General features: G+C 57.6%; 2 protein-coding genes across 7 annotated transcripts; both read left to right on the top strand.

Annotated features, from left to right (window-relative positions):
- Positions 1–1,710: 1,710 nt before the first annotated feature.
- KCNK4 (potassium two pore domain channel subfamily K member 4) lies at positions 1,711–10,238 on the top strand. Of its 6 annotated transcripts, none has more exons than XM_054441184.2 (7): positions 1,711–1,975; positions 3,349–3,614; positions 7,280–7,403; positions 7,521–7,681; positions 7,869–8,055; positions 8,511–8,650; positions 9,760–10,140. In XM_054441184.2, exons 2-7 carry the CDS (start codon positions 3,426–3,428, stop codon positions 10,138–10,140), a joined length of 1,182 nt encoding a protein of 393 aa, XP_054297159.1. In that variant the 5' UTR covers positions 1,711–1,975; positions 3,349–3,425. The 6 variants fall into 6 exon arrangements, with proteins under 6 accessions (XP_054297159.1, XP_063527824.1, XP_063527823.1 ...); XM_063671757.1 differs by lacking the exon at positions 1,711–1,975 and adding an exon at positions 2,511–2,527; XM_063671754.1 differs by having other exon boundaries at positions 1,745–1,975; positions 7,280–7,681; positions 7,980–8,055.
- CATSPERZ (catsper channel auxiliary subunit zeta) lies at positions 9,834–15,136 on the top strand. Its single transcript, XM_054441185.2, has 5 exons — positions 9,834–10,842; positions 11,069–11,399; positions 13,862–13,941; positions 14,142–14,208; positions 14,910–15,136. Exons 1-5 carry the CDS (start codon positions 10,822–10,824, stop codon positions 15,011–15,013), a joined length of 603 nt encoding a protein of 200 aa, XP_054297160.1. The 5' UTR covers positions 9,834–10,821; the 3' UTR covers positions 15,014–15,136.
- The last annotated feature ends 151 nt before the right edge of the window (positions 15,137–15,287 follow it).

The following is a 15,287-nucleotide window of genomic DNA, read 5'->3' as shown; positions in this document are numbered from 1 at the left end:
CTGCTAGGCTGGGCAGGGGTGACTTACCCCATCAAGGCTGGTGGACTGGGAGAGGAGGGGCCTGCAGTTTGCAAGGGAAGGAGACCACACAGGCCTTTGTTCTCAAAGCTCTCCTGGCCCAGAATTGCCCCCACTAACTCCAGATCCCTCTCCACTTGAACAGTTGCTACTCTTTCCTCAAGACCTGCGTCAACTGTCACCTCCTTTAGGAAGCCTTCTGTCTCCTGGTCAAGGGACATGGTGCCTCTGCTGAGCCCCACAGCCCCACATTACTGAGTATGTGGCCATTGAGGTTTTTTTGTTTTGTTTTTTGAAGCAGGGTCTCACTCTGTCACTCACACTGGAGTGCAGTGGCACGATCATGGCCCACTGCAGCCTCAACCTACCAGGCTCAAGCGATCCTCCTGCCTCAGCCTCCCGAGTAGCTGGGACTACAGGCACATGCCACCATTCCTGACTAAGTTTTTAATTTTTTATTTTAGAGGTGGGGTTTCACCATGTTGCCCAGGCTGGTGTCGAACCCCTGGGCTCAAGCAGTCCACCCACCTCAGCTTCCCAAAGTGCTGGGATTACAGGCATGAGGTACCATGCCTGGCAGCTTCTGAGTCTTAACCCCAATGGATTAGACTTTCTGGAGGCCCTATTTCCCTATCACCACCCCAACCTGGTCTTTAGGAATCAGGAGTTAGTCCAGGGCTTGCTGGGGAGTTGGTGCGGTGACTGAGCAGCCCCCATCTTCCTACCAGGGCGTGGGTTTGCCCAGATGTACAGGTGGTCCCCTAGCTATGCCCTCCCGGTAGCCCTCTTCTCCACTGTCCTTAGTAGCATAGTCACTGCCCTCTGCTCCCATGGCCCTGGCAGTTCTGATGGCTAGGAGTCCTTTGCTGGAGGGTCTGTCCCCTGCCCACATAGGTGGTTGTTCCAGCTTTTCAGAGTGCCCTTGGCTTATCACTGGGCCTGCTTCAAAACCCTTTACTTGGGATCATCCTGGGCACCAGGCCCTCACGGGCCTCCAGAGAGGGCATCTGAGACTCATAGAGAATCAGCTTGAAGCTGGACAATCACTTTTTGTTGAAAGGAAAACTGCTAACGTTTGTGGGGCACTTTATTGTGTGTGCCAGGCTCTGTTTTGAGGATTTCTAAACACTGACCTCCTTAATGCCCAGAACAGCACCCCGAAGTGATGATTAATCACCCCTTTTCTGTAAGTGGGAACAGGGAGACTCCAGAGTTTGGTAACCCGTCCAGGTTCCCTACCAGTAGCGGGTGGTCAGCCTCAAAGCCCAGGCTGAAAGCCATCCAGCATGAGGGCTGAGGACCCCAGCAGGCACCAGAGGGTCTTTGGAGAGGTCACAGGTTGCAAGTGGGTGAGAACAGGGCGGGGCAAGTTCAGGACCGGCCAGGGCCTGGGTGTTCAGGCAGTGGGAGAGCGGATGCTGGCACCAGTGCCATGCTGGGATCTGCAGGCAGCTTCAGCCACAGCCTTCCGGGGCTGATTTCTGGGCATGGAAGTGAGAACCAAAAGCTGGGGCAGGGAGCACCCTGGAGGGATAGCCGGGGAGCAGGTAGAGGGCCAAAAGCTGGAGTGGGGGCAGGAGGTGCTCCAGCAGCAGCTCCCCAGAGGTGGGTCCCAACCTCCACGTCGGCCAATTCCAGGTGGCCCCACCGGGTTTCCCCCACCCCTTTGTTCCGCGGAGCCCCTCCCTCATGAGTGCTGAGCCCAAGGGCCAGGCTGTCCCCAGGGGCGGAGAGTTGCGGGCCCTTCCCGATCCGGTAATGGGCCTGGGAGATGCCAGATTAGCGTGGTGCCTGTCCGGAGAGGTGGGCCAGCTGATGCCCAGGTCGGGGCCCTGCCACTGGCCACACTGGGCTCCGGTCCAAGGCTAGAAGGCTGGCCCCAGCTGCAACCCCTCTCCGGCTCCTCTGCCACCCACCTCCCGGGGCTGGCCGGCTGTGGGGAGCCGGGCGGCCGCAGGTAAACGGCTTGGGGCGGCGCCGGCGGCGAGGGCGCTGCACGGAGGGAAGCGCGGCGCCGGAGGGGTTAACCGCGGGAGGAGGGGGGCTTCTGCCGGCGGGAGGGGGGTCCCAGCCCCGGCGGCCGCCCGCTCCGCCCCTGCCGCCTCCGCGGCCCAGTCGGCACCGGCGAGGCCGTGCTGGAATCCGGGCCTCAGCCACAGCCGCAGCGGGGCCGACAGTAAGTGCGGGGCGGGCTCCGGTGCTCAGGGAGGACTCCGGGGCAGGGGCGCCCCAGGGGCGACTGGCCGGGCGGGGTGCCCACCTCTCGCGCGTGGGCGCCTCCGGGAGTGGTGTGGCCGCCGGTCCCGCCGCCCGCCACGCTCCGAGGCGTCGCTGTGCGGACGCGGGGGAGGCGGTGGGAGCGAGCTGCGGGCGCTGCGCGGTGGCCTTGCGGTCTGGCGTGTGCACGCTAGTGTCCGCACACGTGTGCGTGGGCTCTGGGTGCCCTGGCGCGGCCGGCACGCCCATGGGGGCCGGGGGTGCCGGGGCGTCTGCGGAGTGTGCAGGTGGGGTGCGTGCGTGCAGCGGGGCGGCGCGGCGCTGCAGCCTCGGGATGGAGCGTGGGCGCGCGGGTCTTTGTGCCCGCGCGTGGCGGCGCGTGCCGGGGCGTGTGTGCGCGTGGGCGCCGCCGCCGGCTGTCCCGGACTGACAGCTGTCTCGGGGACTGCAGCCCCGGTGTGGCCTTTGCGGACCCCCGCCCCGCTTTTTCCGGGAACTGGGCGTCCCCAGCACCCCTCCTCGCCTGGGTGCGGCGGCCGGGACTCGCCCCTGGGTTCCTCGAAACCCGGCGGGGCGCGGGGGCACCCTGGAGGGCTAGCCAGGAAGCAGGGCGAGGCGAGAGGGGTCGGAGAAGCCGCGGAGATGCTGTCGCAGCCACAACGGGCGAGCCGGGACCCGCCATTCCCCTGTCCCCGCCCTGCGCGGTCCGGCCTCTCCTCCGGGTTTCCCTTCCGACGCCTCCGAGCCCCCTCAGCCTCCTCCTCTAGGGCCAGCTCCCCGCACCCCCCCAGGTCCCACACATTTTCTCGCTCGCCCCGCTTCCCCCTAGGCAGGCTTAGGCTCTCTTTCCGCCTCCCACTCGCCTTCCTTTCCCTTCTCGGTGTCCTCCTCTCTTTCCTCACCCGGTAGTCCGAGACAGGGGCTGAGGGCCGGGCAGCGGAGGTAAGGGGAAGGCTGGAGATAGGAGGGGGACTGGGTGTGTCCAGCCAGAGGGATATCTGTGGACAGTGCAGCTGGGGGCTTCATGGATCTTTGGGTGTGTAGGGGATCGAGAAGGAGGGTGTGGGTGTCAGGCCAGCTCAGTGACCCCAGCATCCCTGGTTTTGCCCGCAGTGACGACAGCTCCCCAGGAGCCCCCCGCCCGGCCCCTCCAGGCGGGCAGTGGAGCTGGCCCGGCGCCTGGGCGCGCCATGCGCAGCACCACGCTCCTGGCCCTGCTGGCGCTGGTCTTGCTTTACTTGGTGTCTGGTGCCCTGGTGTTCCGGGCCCTGGAGCAGCCCCACGAGCAGCAGGCCCAGAGGGAGCTGGGGGAGGTCCGAGAGAAGTTCCTGAGGGCCCATCCGTGTGTGAGCGACCAGGAGCTGGGCCTCCTCATCAAGGTGCGTGGGTGGGCCGCAGCCCCTTCAGCTGTCACCCATCACCCCTGGCACTAGCTGTGTGCCAGTGAGGCCCTGTGCCAGTGCTGCTTTCAGATCAGTATCCCTGAGGACGGGGTGCAGCGGGAGGCTGTGGGACAGAGGCTGGGGTCCAGGTCTCTGCGTTTTCAATAGGGCAACTGTGGGGTCATTTGTTTTCCCTGGAGAGCCTGGCACAGGACTGTGCACCTATAATGTCTCCTTCAGGGTGTGATGGTGGTGGGATGAGGGGGAAATGAATGAATGAATGAATGGCCATGCGCATGGGCTGTGTTACATTTGCACAGGTCTCACTGGTCTAGATTGCCACACAAAATCCAAGACTCTCATTTAAACATGAATTACAGTTAAACCGCAAATGCCTTTTTTTTTTGAGACGGAGTCTCCCTGTGTCGCCCAGTTTGGAGTGCAGTGGTGTGATCTCAGCTCACAGCAACCTCCACCTCCCAGATTCAAGCGATTCTCCTGCCTCAGCCTCCCAAGCAGCTGGGATTACAGGGATTCATCACCACGCCCGGCTAATTTTTGTGTTTTTAGTAGAGACGGGATTTCACCATGTTGGCCAGGCTGGTCTCAAACTCCTGACCTCAAGTGATCCACCCGCCTCGGCCTCCCAAAGTGCTGGGATTGCAGACATGAGCCACCACGCCTGGCCCACAAATGCCTTTTTAATACAAGTCCATCCCAAGCAATATTTTTGTTTGCTAAATCTGGCAACCCTACCTACACCGGTTCCCATACTTTTCTTGGAGTCATGTGCCTTAGAAAAGCCCAAGAACATGGCGAACACACCCCCTCCCCCTGAAAAAGTGTGCATATGAACATGTGCAGGTGATTTGGGAGGGTTCCAGGATCCATGCCACCGGGAATGCCAGGTCAGGTGCCCCTTCCCCCTAGCATGCATGCTTACCATGTGGGGAGAAGGGGGGTGTGTCAGGGTTCCCTGAGGCACTTCTGGTCAGACTCCAACCATAGACTCAAGAGAGTGTTGGCCGGGCACAGTGCCTCATGCCTGCAATCCTAGCACTTTGGGAGGCTGAGGTGGGTGGATCACCTGAGGTCAGGAGTTCAAGACCAGCCTGGCCAACATGGCGAAACCCCATCTCTACTAAAAATACAAAAATTAGCCAGGTGTGGTGGTGCATGCCTGTAGTCCCAGCTACTCGGGAGGCTGAGGCAGGAGAATCGCTTGCTTGAACCCAGGAGGCAGAGATTGCAGTGAGTCAAGATCACACCACTGCACTCCAGCCCAGCCTGGATGATCGGTCTCAAAAAAAAAAGAAAAGAAAAAGAAAGTGTTGGGCTGCAGCCTTCTGGGGTACAGTCAGGCAGGCACCTCTGTTACTTTTTCTGATTTCAGAGTCACAGTCATACAAAAAAATTAAGATTTCGCTTTAATAAATTAATGTCTATTATTTGAAATTGAAGAGTACCCTTTGTTCCCTGCCTGTTCTTTGTGGAGGGAGGGGCCATTGGCACGGAGGCCTCAGCGTTCCAGCGGATTCTCAAGGCAGCAGGACTCAGGGCAGAGATGAGTGTGGGGTGGGGTCAGGACACAGACCACCCAACATCGTCTCTGACACTTCCAGAATGCCAGTGGAGGCTCAGAGAGGCGTGGGAAGAATGTGTCTGGCCAGACCACAGGGCAGAGGGAGGGAGGGAAGGAGGGAGGGAATCTGACCTAGTTTGTCTTCACAATGGAATTGCTTTTTTCCTGGATAAGAAAAAGGAAGAAAAGGAGAGGCAGGACCTGGAAGGGTGGGTGACAGCCGCTTTATTTCTCTTCCACAGTAGGATTCGCTCCCTGAATTAGTTGTGCAGCAATTGTGCACCTACTGTGTGCTAGGTGCTGTAGTGTTATATGCCAAGGGGATATTGGGGTGGATCAGGCACAGGGTCTGCCTTGGAGGGTGTCACATCTAGGTGAGGGGAGAGATCCATGGTCAGACAGATCACTGTAGGATTCAGTGGAAAGGAAGTTTCCCTCTTTCTGTTAAGCACCAATTGTGCTAGACCTTGAGCTAGGGGCTGGGGACAAGGACGGAGATGGCAGGGGCCTAAGGGATGACCTGCTGATTGAAATACACCAGGCGAGAGGGGTAGAGAGTAGAGACGAGGGGCAAGAGACGCCCATGTGGAGAGACAGCATGGGCAAAGGCGTGGAAGCTGGAAAGTTCCGGAGCATTTTGCAGAACCTGGAGTTAGCAGATGCCTAGTCATTTGAAGCAAAAATTAGAACACACAGGATGACAAAGGATTTTTCCCTGAAGTCGTGAATTTATTGGAAAAGTGTTGCAAAATACACATTAAATCACTTTTAATTAGCTATTTTGCTTCTTGCTTTTATTAACAATTATTACAGGAAATGGAATCATCTCAGAAAATCTGGGGGGAAGGTTGCTGTAACATGGGGTGCCAAATTGGAGTCCCAGGGAGAAGACTAGGGGAAGTTTGAAAAAAGGACTTGAATGCTGATCTAGGGCGTTTAGGTCTGCAAGGAGTGGGGAGCCATGCAGGGTGTTGAGCAGCCACTTTAGGAAGATGAGTTTGGACTAAGTCTTGCTAATGAGGACTGCAATCAGGGGGCGGGGCGAACAGGTGCTTTATGATACGCCCCACAGACAGCATTCTGGTACCTTGGCACTGCTGCTTGGGGAAGAGTCTCTCTGACTTCCTCTCACCTAGGACAAGCACTCTCAAAATAGTCCCTGCCCATGGGACCTGCATGCTGGCGAGAGGGGGAGACATCCAAATAGGGACATTACATTCATTTAATAATATGTATTGGCTGGTCCGAGTACAGTAGTGTTTACAACTAATTGATCACAACCAGTTACAGATTTCTTGGTCCCTTCTCCACTCCCACTGCTTCACTTGACTAGCCTTAAAATAATAATAATACTTACTGAGAGGTGCTCAATCAATATTATTTACACCGCAGCACAGGGTTTGGCTTGGGCTTCGGCAGGGGTGGGATGTGTGTGTTTTTGTGTGTGCGTATAAACCTCCTAAAAATTGGAAGCAAAATTTTGTGGCATATAAACCTTCCTGGAGAGAAAGTCCCTAGCTTTCTTGAGATTTTCTAAGGAAAGGGACTCAAATTCAGCTTCCGTAGGTGCAATGGTAGTGGTGGGGTTGGAAAGCTAGAAGCACAGGGTGTGGTCACTGCTTGGGAACTTACTTAACAGTCAGTGCTTACTTTGTAGCAAGTTCACAAAAAAATCTGGGAGGCAGATGCTGTCACTATCATCCCCACTTGAGACATGCAGAAGCTGAGGCTAGAGAGTTAACTTGCCCAAGGTCCCATAGCACCAACATTTGAACCCAGGCAGTCTGGTCCCAGGGTCTGTGCTCCTGACTATGGTAAAAGTGGAAATTTGTTGTCTGAAGTTAGGGGCCAGATACCGAAAATGTTTCTCAAACATTGTAGAAGTCAAACAAACTTGCCTGAAGGTAGACTGGACACAGTTTGCATCTTCTGCTGTAAGAGACTGCCTCCTGGGAGACCAGAGGGAAGGGGAGAACAGGGAGGAGCAGGGAGGGAGTCACCCTAGAGACTGGAGGGGCCACGAGTTGCCCTAGACAGGAGGGAAGAACTGAAGCTCCTCCTTCTGCGCCTTATCCTGCAGGAGGTGGCTGATGCCCTGGGAGGGGGTGCAGACCCAGAAACCAACTCGACCAGCAACAGCAGCCACTCAGCCTGGGACCTGGGCAGCGCCTTCTTTTTCTCAGGGACCATCATCACCACCATCGGTGGGGGAGGGGATTGGCATGTGGGGGGCGGCAAGGAGCTTCCTCATGGGGGAAGGTGCAGGGAGACGGAGGGGTCCCAGGTGGCCCCTAGACTTCCTGCATCGCCCCTCTGCCCAGGCTATGGCAATGTGGCCCTGCGCACAGATGCCGGGCGCCTCTTCTGCATCTTTTATGCGCTGGTGGGGATTCCTCTGTTTGGGATCCTACTGGCAGGGGTCGGGGACCGGCTGGGCTCCTCCCTGCGCCATGGCATCGGTCACATTGAAGCCATCTTCTTGGTGAGCTGCTCCATGCCCTGCCTGCCCTCGTGCTGGGCTCCGGCTACCCTTCCCCATGTCCCTGGCACATGAGCGCACCCCCAAAGACCATAAGCCTCTCCCACAGGCTCCTGGGGGTGGGAGTGGGGAGTATGGGAGTGGGGATTGTTGGTGTCTCCTGGGTCCTGCCTACTGCCCCTCCCCGCAGAAGTGGCACGTGCCACCAGAGCTAGTAAGAGTTCTGTCAGCGATGCTTTTCCTGCTGATCGGCTGCCTGCTCTTTGTCCTCACGCCAACGTTCGTGTTCTGCTATATGGAGGACTGGAGCAAGCTGGAGGCCATCTACTTTGTCATAGTGACGCTTACCACCGTGGGCTTCGGCGACTATGTGGCCGGTGAGGCCTCCCTTCTTGTGCTGCACTTTCCCATCTACTTTATTCCTGATCGGGGCTCTGCACTCCCGCCTTTCCCTCCAAATCCCATGTGGTTGCTCTAACCCCTGCATCCATCATGGAATGCACCATCACAGCCTTGCACACACGCCAGCGCCTTATGCACACTCACATTCTTATATGCTTGAGTCTCATGCATGCTCACACATATATTAAATGCACCCCTCGCATGTGTCACATTCTTGCACGGGAGTGCCCCTTCTTGCATGCTTTTATCTTGCACACTTTCAACTCATGCACACCACTCATTTTCCTGCCTGCACTCACACACTCAAGCACATACCCATCGCCCTAGGGAGGGCAGGTCCTCTCCAGAACCTGAGAGTGGGGCACTGAACCAGAGCTCACAGGCTTGCCCCACAATCCAATTCTTTCTGCCTTCCCTGGTGGTATCCCAGGCGCGGACCCCAGGCAGGACTCCCCAGCCTATCAGCCGCTGGTGTGGTTCTGGATCCTGCTCGGCCTGGCTTACTTCGCCTCAGTGCTCACCACCATCGGGAACTGGCTGCGAGTAGTGTCCCGCCGCACTCGGGCAGAGGTAGGCGCCCCAGGGTTGGCACTGTGCCTGCGCACTGTGGTGCAAATGTGCTGTTCTCTAGCAGAGGGTTGATCAGGCTGTCTCCTATCCAGGGCGTGGGCTCCTGAGGCAGGGGCTGAGTGAGCCTCTGTGTGTGCCCCGCAGGGAACAGAGGGGTATAAGTTTGTGGGTAACTTCACCACCTCTTCCCTCATGGGTAGGATTGCCGGATTTAGCAAATAAAAATGCAGAAAGCCAGCCCGGGCAACATGGTGAGACCCCGCCTCTAGAAAAGGCACAAAAATTAGCCCTGCGTGGTGGTGTATGCCTGTAGTCCCAGCTACTCGGGAGGCTGAGATGGGAGGATCGCTTGAGCCAGGGGAGGTCGAGGCTGCAGTGGGTCATGATTGCACCACTGCACTCCAGCCTGGGCGACAGAGTAAGCCGTGGTCTCAAACAAACAAACAAACAAACAAACATTAAAAACAACAAAAAAACAAAACTCAGTTAAATTTGAATTTCAAATAAATAAAATTTTATTATGGCGGGGGGGAGCAGTGGCTCACGCTTGTAATCCAAGCATTTTGGGAGGCTGAGGCGGGTGGATCACGAGGTCAGGAGTTCGAGACCAGCCTGGCCAACACAGTGAAACCCTGTCTCTACTAAAAATATAAAAATTAGCTGGACGTGGTGGCGGGCGCCTGTAATCCAAGCTACTTGGAAGGCTGAGGCAGGAGAATCGCTTGAACCGGAGAGGCAGAGGTTGCAGTGAGCCGAGATCGCACCACTGCACTCCAGCCTGGATGACAGAGCTAGACTTGTCTCAAAAACAAACAAACAAACAAACAAACAAAAAAAACATGTCCCAACTATTGCACGAGATATATTTATACTAAAATTTTATTTGTTGTTTCTCTGAAATTCACATTTAGCCAGGCGATTTGTATTTTGCCACCCTGCTGGGAGCACCCAGCGGAGGAGCCCTTCCATCCTTGGGGCTGGCTGAGGCTGGAGGACCAGGCAGAAAAGAGGGTTGGGGTTTGATCCCTGCTGGTGAAGGGGCAGGTTCCCGGGAGGTCGTGGAAGTGGTCTAGACCTCTAGTCGAGGGCTGCTTTCCCTCTCCGTGCAGATGGGCGGCCTCACGGCGCAGGCTGCCAGCTGGACTGGCACGGTGACAGCGCGCGTGACCCAGCGAGCCGGGCCCGCCGCCCCGCCGCCGGAGAAGGAGCAGCCACTGCTGCTTCCACCGCCCTGTCCAGCGCAGCCGCTGGGCAGGCCCCGATCCCCTTCGCCCCCCGAGAAGGCTCAGCCGCCTTCCCCGCCCACGGCCTCGGCCCTGGATTATCCCAGCGAGAACCTGGCCTTCATCGACGAGTCCTCGGATACGCAGAGCGAGCGCGGCTGCCCGCTGCCCCGCGCGCCGCGAGATCGCCGCCGCCCCAATCCCCCCAGGAAGCCCGTGCGGCCCCGCGGCCCCGGGCGTCCCCGAGACAAAAGCGTGCCGGTGTAGGGGCAGGATCCCTGGCCGGGCCTCTCAAGGGCTTCGTTTCTGCTCTCCCCGGCATGCCTGGCTTGTTTGACCAAAGAGCCCTCTTTCCACGAGACTGAAGTCTGGGGAGGAGGCTACAGTTGCCTCTCCGCCGCCTCCCCGGCCCCGGCCCTTCCCTCACTTCCATTCATCTCCAGACCCCCCAAGGCTTTCTGTGTCGCTGCCCCGGGCGGGCGTATCCCTCACAGCACCTCACGACTGTGCCTCAAAGCCTGCATCAATAAATGAAAACGGTCTGCACCGCTGCGGGCGTGACGCTCCCGGACGCGAGTGGGTGTGGAAGTGCTTTCCTCGGGCCACCGTGGGGGCACCTCTGGCCTCCCGTGACCCCCAGGCCGAGGGTCCCCGGGCACCCAGGTCGGTCAAGTCTCGGCCCTCTCAGGCCTGCGTCTCTGCCTGGAGGAGGCTGGGTAGGGTCCGGCGTGGGGATCAGCCGGGATGGGCTGCACGTCTCCAGCCTCCGCACACACATTGGCGGGTGGGGTGCGGGAAGGGAGAGGCAGGGGAGAGAATGGCATCTCGCGTGGAGGGCTGTCGTTTGAACTCTCCCAGCGCGAGAGACCCTGCCCCGCTCCCTTCCTGGAGCGTTGACCCTCTTCTCGTCTCGAGGCCTGTGGCGTCTGGGTCCGTTGGGGCAGAACCATGGAGGAAAAGCCTTCGAAAGTAAGACCTCTTCCCGGGCCCGTTACCCTGTCCGCTCCCAACCCACCCTTGGTCCGATTCGGGCCCCTGGCGCTATTTCTTACTCAGCCTTGGCTGCCCGCAGCCCCCACCCAACCCCACGTTCTACGGGATCCCCAACCGGGCCCGGCTCAGTTCCCCAGCCCTCTCTTCCTTCCCGCTCCAGCCATCCGCGACTCTTGGCTCCCTCCTTGTATGTGGCCCACAGGTGTCGCTCAAGTCTTCCGACCGCCAAGGCTCGGACAAGGAGAGCGTGCACAACGACACTCGGGACCTGTGGACCACGACCACGCTGTCCCAGGCACAGCTGAACATGCCGCTGTCCGAGGTCTGCGAGGGCTTCGACGAGGAGGGCCGCAACATTAGCAAGACCCGCGGGTGGCACAGCCCGGGGCGCGGTTCGTTGGACGAGGGGTACAAGGCCAGCCACAAGCCGGAGGAACTGGACGAGCACGCGCTGGTGGAGCTGGAGTTGCACCGCGGCAGCTCCATGGAAATCAATCTGGGGGAGAAGGACACTGCATCCCAGATCGAGGCCGGTCAGTGTGGCCTCGTCAGGCCGTGGGCGCCCGCAGGGCAATAAGCTGGCCAGGGACTCAATTTCTGGAGCTGTAAAATGGGGGGAAACTGATGGGATCCAAGTGTCTAGGATTCCCTGGGAGAGGCGCCCGCGCCAGTATTTCCCCCTTTAAATCCGCCAGGCATTCTTGGAGCGCCCCCTCCCGGGCAGGCGTTGTAACAGGCCTTTCGGTCGTGGCGCGCAGAGTCCGGGGAAGGACGCACCAAATAAATTGCGCAAAGACCCCGTGGTAGGACCTGCGGGGGTTTTTTGTTTCGTTTTGTTTTGTTTTGTTTTTGAGACAGGATCTCACTCTGTCGCCCAGGCTGGATGGAGTGCAGTGGTGCGATTATAGCTCACTGCAGTTCAAGTGATCCTCCCGCCTCCCACTTTTTTTTTTTTTTTGAGACGGAGTCTCGCTGTGTCGCCCAGACTGGGGTGCAATGGCACGATCTCTGCTCGCTGCAACCTCCGCCTCCCGAGTAGCTGGGATTACAGGCGCGCGCCACCACGTGCGGCTAATTTTTGTATTTTTAGTAGAGACGGAGTTTCACCATGTTGGCCAGGCTGGTCTCGAACTCCTGACCTCAAGTGATCCGCCGGCCTCGGCCTCCCAAAGTGCTGGAACTACAGGCTTGAGTCACTGCGCCTGGCCTTTGTTTTTTAGAGACGACGTCCTGCTTTGTCGCCCAGGCTGGAGTGCAGTGTTGTGATCATAGCTCACTACAGCCTCAAACTCCTAGGCTCAAGGTACCCTCCAATCTCAGCCACCCCCACCACCCCGAGCTGGGAGGACAGGCCGGCACCACCCTTCTCAGCTAATTTTTTATTTTTTGTAGAGAAAATTTCGACATGTTGCCCCGGCTGCTCTCAAACTCCTGGGCTCAAGTGATCCTCCTGCCTCGGCTTCCCAAAGTATTGGGATTACAAGTGTGAGCCACTATGCCCGGCGAGACCTGCGTTTTTAATGGAATCATCCCACCAGTTGCAAGAGTTAACTCCTTGTCTTATGATTTGCGCTGGTTGAGGAGGTGTACGTCTTTCCATTAGTCAGTTGCTGGTTACAATTTCTAAGCCCCTACTACGTGCTGGGCACTGTCTGGCACCCCCTCAAACTACTTCATCAGAGAGTCAGAACCAATAACAGTATAACAATGGTTACATATTGAGCACTTGCTGTGTGCCAGGCACGGGGCTTCCCCTGGATTGTCACCTTCAAACTTCACAACCTCCATAAAGAGCTATTTATTTTTTATTTATTTATTTATTTATTTATTTATTTATTTAGAGACGGAGTCTTGCTCTGTCGCCCAAGCTGGAGTGCAGTGGCGCCAACCCGGCTCTGCCTCCCGGGTTCACACCATTCTCCTGCCTCAGCCTCTGGAGTAGCTGGGACTACAGGCGCCCGCCAGCACGCCCGGCTAATTTTTTGTATTTTTAGTAGAGACGGGGTTTTACCTTGTTAGCCAGGACGGTCTCAATCTCCTGACCTCGCCCACCTCGGCCTCCCAAAGTGCTGGGATTACAGGTGTGAGCCAACCGTGCCCGGCTATTTATTTATTTTTGAGTCAGAATCTCGCTCCGTTGCCCATGCTGGAGTGCAATGGCGCGATCTCGGCTCACTGCAACTTCCGCCCCCCCGGTTCAAGCAATTCTCCTGCCTCAGCCTCCTGAGTAGCTGGGATTACAGGTGCCTGCCACTATGCCTGGCTAATTTTTGTATTTTTAGTAGAGACGGCGTTTCACCATATTGGCCAGGCTGGTCTTGAACTCCTGATCTTGTGATCTGCCCACCTTGGCCTCCCGAAGTGCTGGGATTACAGGCGTGAGCCACCGCTTGGCCAAGAGCCAAGAGCTGTTCTTTTTTTTTTTTTTTTTTAGTTTTTTTTTGAGACAGAGTCTCACGTCTTTGTACAGGTGCACAATCTCGGCTCACTGCAACCTCCGCCTCCCTGGTTCAAGTGATTCTCCTGCCTCAGCCTCCCGAGTAGCTGGGATTACAGGCACTTGCCAGCATGCCCGGCTAATTTTTGTATTTTTAGTAGAGATGGGGGTTTCACCATGTTGGCCAGGTTGGTCTCGAACTCCTGACCTTGTGATCTGCCCACCTCGGCCTCCCAAAGTGCTAGGATTACAGGCATGAGCCACTGTGCCCGGCCAAGAGCTGTTCTTATTACCCCATTTTACTGATGAAGAACTTGAGGGTCAGAGAGTATCAGTCACTGGTCCTAAGTGTCACACTGTGGGGCAGTCAGAACTGGAACCAGGTGGGTGGGGCTCTAAAGCTCAGGGTTGTAACCTCTGTCCCATGCTGACCCCAAGGCTGCACCAGGAGCTGGTCTCTGAAGGCCATTCCCTCTCACAAGGTGCCTACCCATCTCCTCTGCTCCAGGGAAGGCCCAGGAGTCTGCAGATGACTAACCCTTTTTTCTCTTCTCCCAGAAAAGTCTTCCTCAATGTCATCGCTCAATATTGTGAAGCACATGCCCCATCAAGCCTACTGGGCAGAGCAGCAGAGCAGGGTTGGAGGGGCTGGGGAGACTGGGAGTTTCAGTGAGGCAGGGGATAGGCAAATTGGGGGTTGATAGGATATGAAAGTTGGGGGTGGTTGGCAGGGTGGAGGGGCGGGCAGGCAGGGTGGGGGCCACAGGGAGGTGGGGGCATTTCAGCTGTGGGCAGAGATGAAGTCCCTGGACGCCTAAGCCTCTTGCTGCTTCTCCAGCTGCCACTGCCCCTGATGGAACTCATGGAGAATGAAGCTCTGGAAATCCTCACCAAAGCCCTCCGGAGTGAGCTCCCCACCAACCCCCAAGAACTCCCACGACAGATTCTGGTGGATTTTGCAGGGCTGGGGCCCGGGGGGTGGGATTTCAGGGTGTCTTATGTCTTGTCAGATGCCGTTGGCACTCACAAGTATTCCAAGGGCCCCATAAAAGTTAAAAGCTGAGGGACTGGGCACAGAAAGACCCAGTGGGGAACATGTGGTGATGGGCAGAGGCCTGACTCCAGGCTGAGTGCAGCCCCTCTCCAGCTGAAGGAGGCTTTTCTGTGGCTGTTTCTCCACCTGCACAGTGGGATGACCGCCTTGGTGTGGCCTCGACTCCCTCTGGTTGGGGAGTTGTGAGGAGCCTTTGGACAGTGGATTATGTGGGTGAACTTTTGCTGCTGGGGTAGGAAAGCCCAGCGGTGATAAAGGGCCAGCTGATGGCTTAGAGTGGGTGGCTGGTCCAGAAGGTGGGCAAACTGCTCTGCTACCACCGCCCTAGTTCAGGCCTGCAACGTCTTCCCTAGCTTGACCTCATCCATCCTCCACTTTAACACTCAGCACCCTTAGAGATGCAAAGTTCCGCAGGCTAACACAGACCTGAGCGCCCTGCGCTGCTGCTACCTCGAATCATCTGCGGTTCCTCGAATCACACATGCGGCGCCCGCTGGTGGGGAGACCTTTCGGTTGCTCACTGCCCTGAGCCGAGCTCTGCCCTCCTCCTAGGCTACCAGTTAGGGATCGGCAGGGACCACTTCCTGACTAAGGAGCTGCAGCGATACATCGAGGGGCTCAAGAAGCGCCGGAGCAAGAGGCTGTACGTGAATTAAAAACGCCACCTTGGGCTCGAGCAGCGACCCGAACCAGCCCCGCGCCTGCCCGGTCCCCAGACCCAAGCCCGACCCCATCCGAGTGGAATTTGAGTCCTAAAGAAATAAAAGAGTCGATGCATGGTCTGTGAGTCAGTGCATGACAGCCCGCGTGAGGCGGACGCACGTGGCCCCGCCCTTCCCCGTGACCTTCATTCGGTCACCGCAGTGACCTTGAGCTTTCTCCGTTCGGGCCCTATCGGCCCTACCTTCCGAGACTCGCAGTACAGGGCTT

The sequence above is a fragment of the Pongo pygmaeus genome, chromosome 9 (assembly GCF_028885625.2).
Source record: "Pongo pygmaeus isolate AG05252 chromosome 9, NHGRI_mPonPyg2-v2.0_pri, whole genome shotgun sequence".
NCBI lineage: Eukaryota > Metazoa > Chordata > Mammalia > Primates > Hominidae > Pongo > Pongo pygmaeus.
Note: the sequence above shows the minus strand (reverse complement) of the source record. Positions and strands in the feature narration are given on the sequence as shown.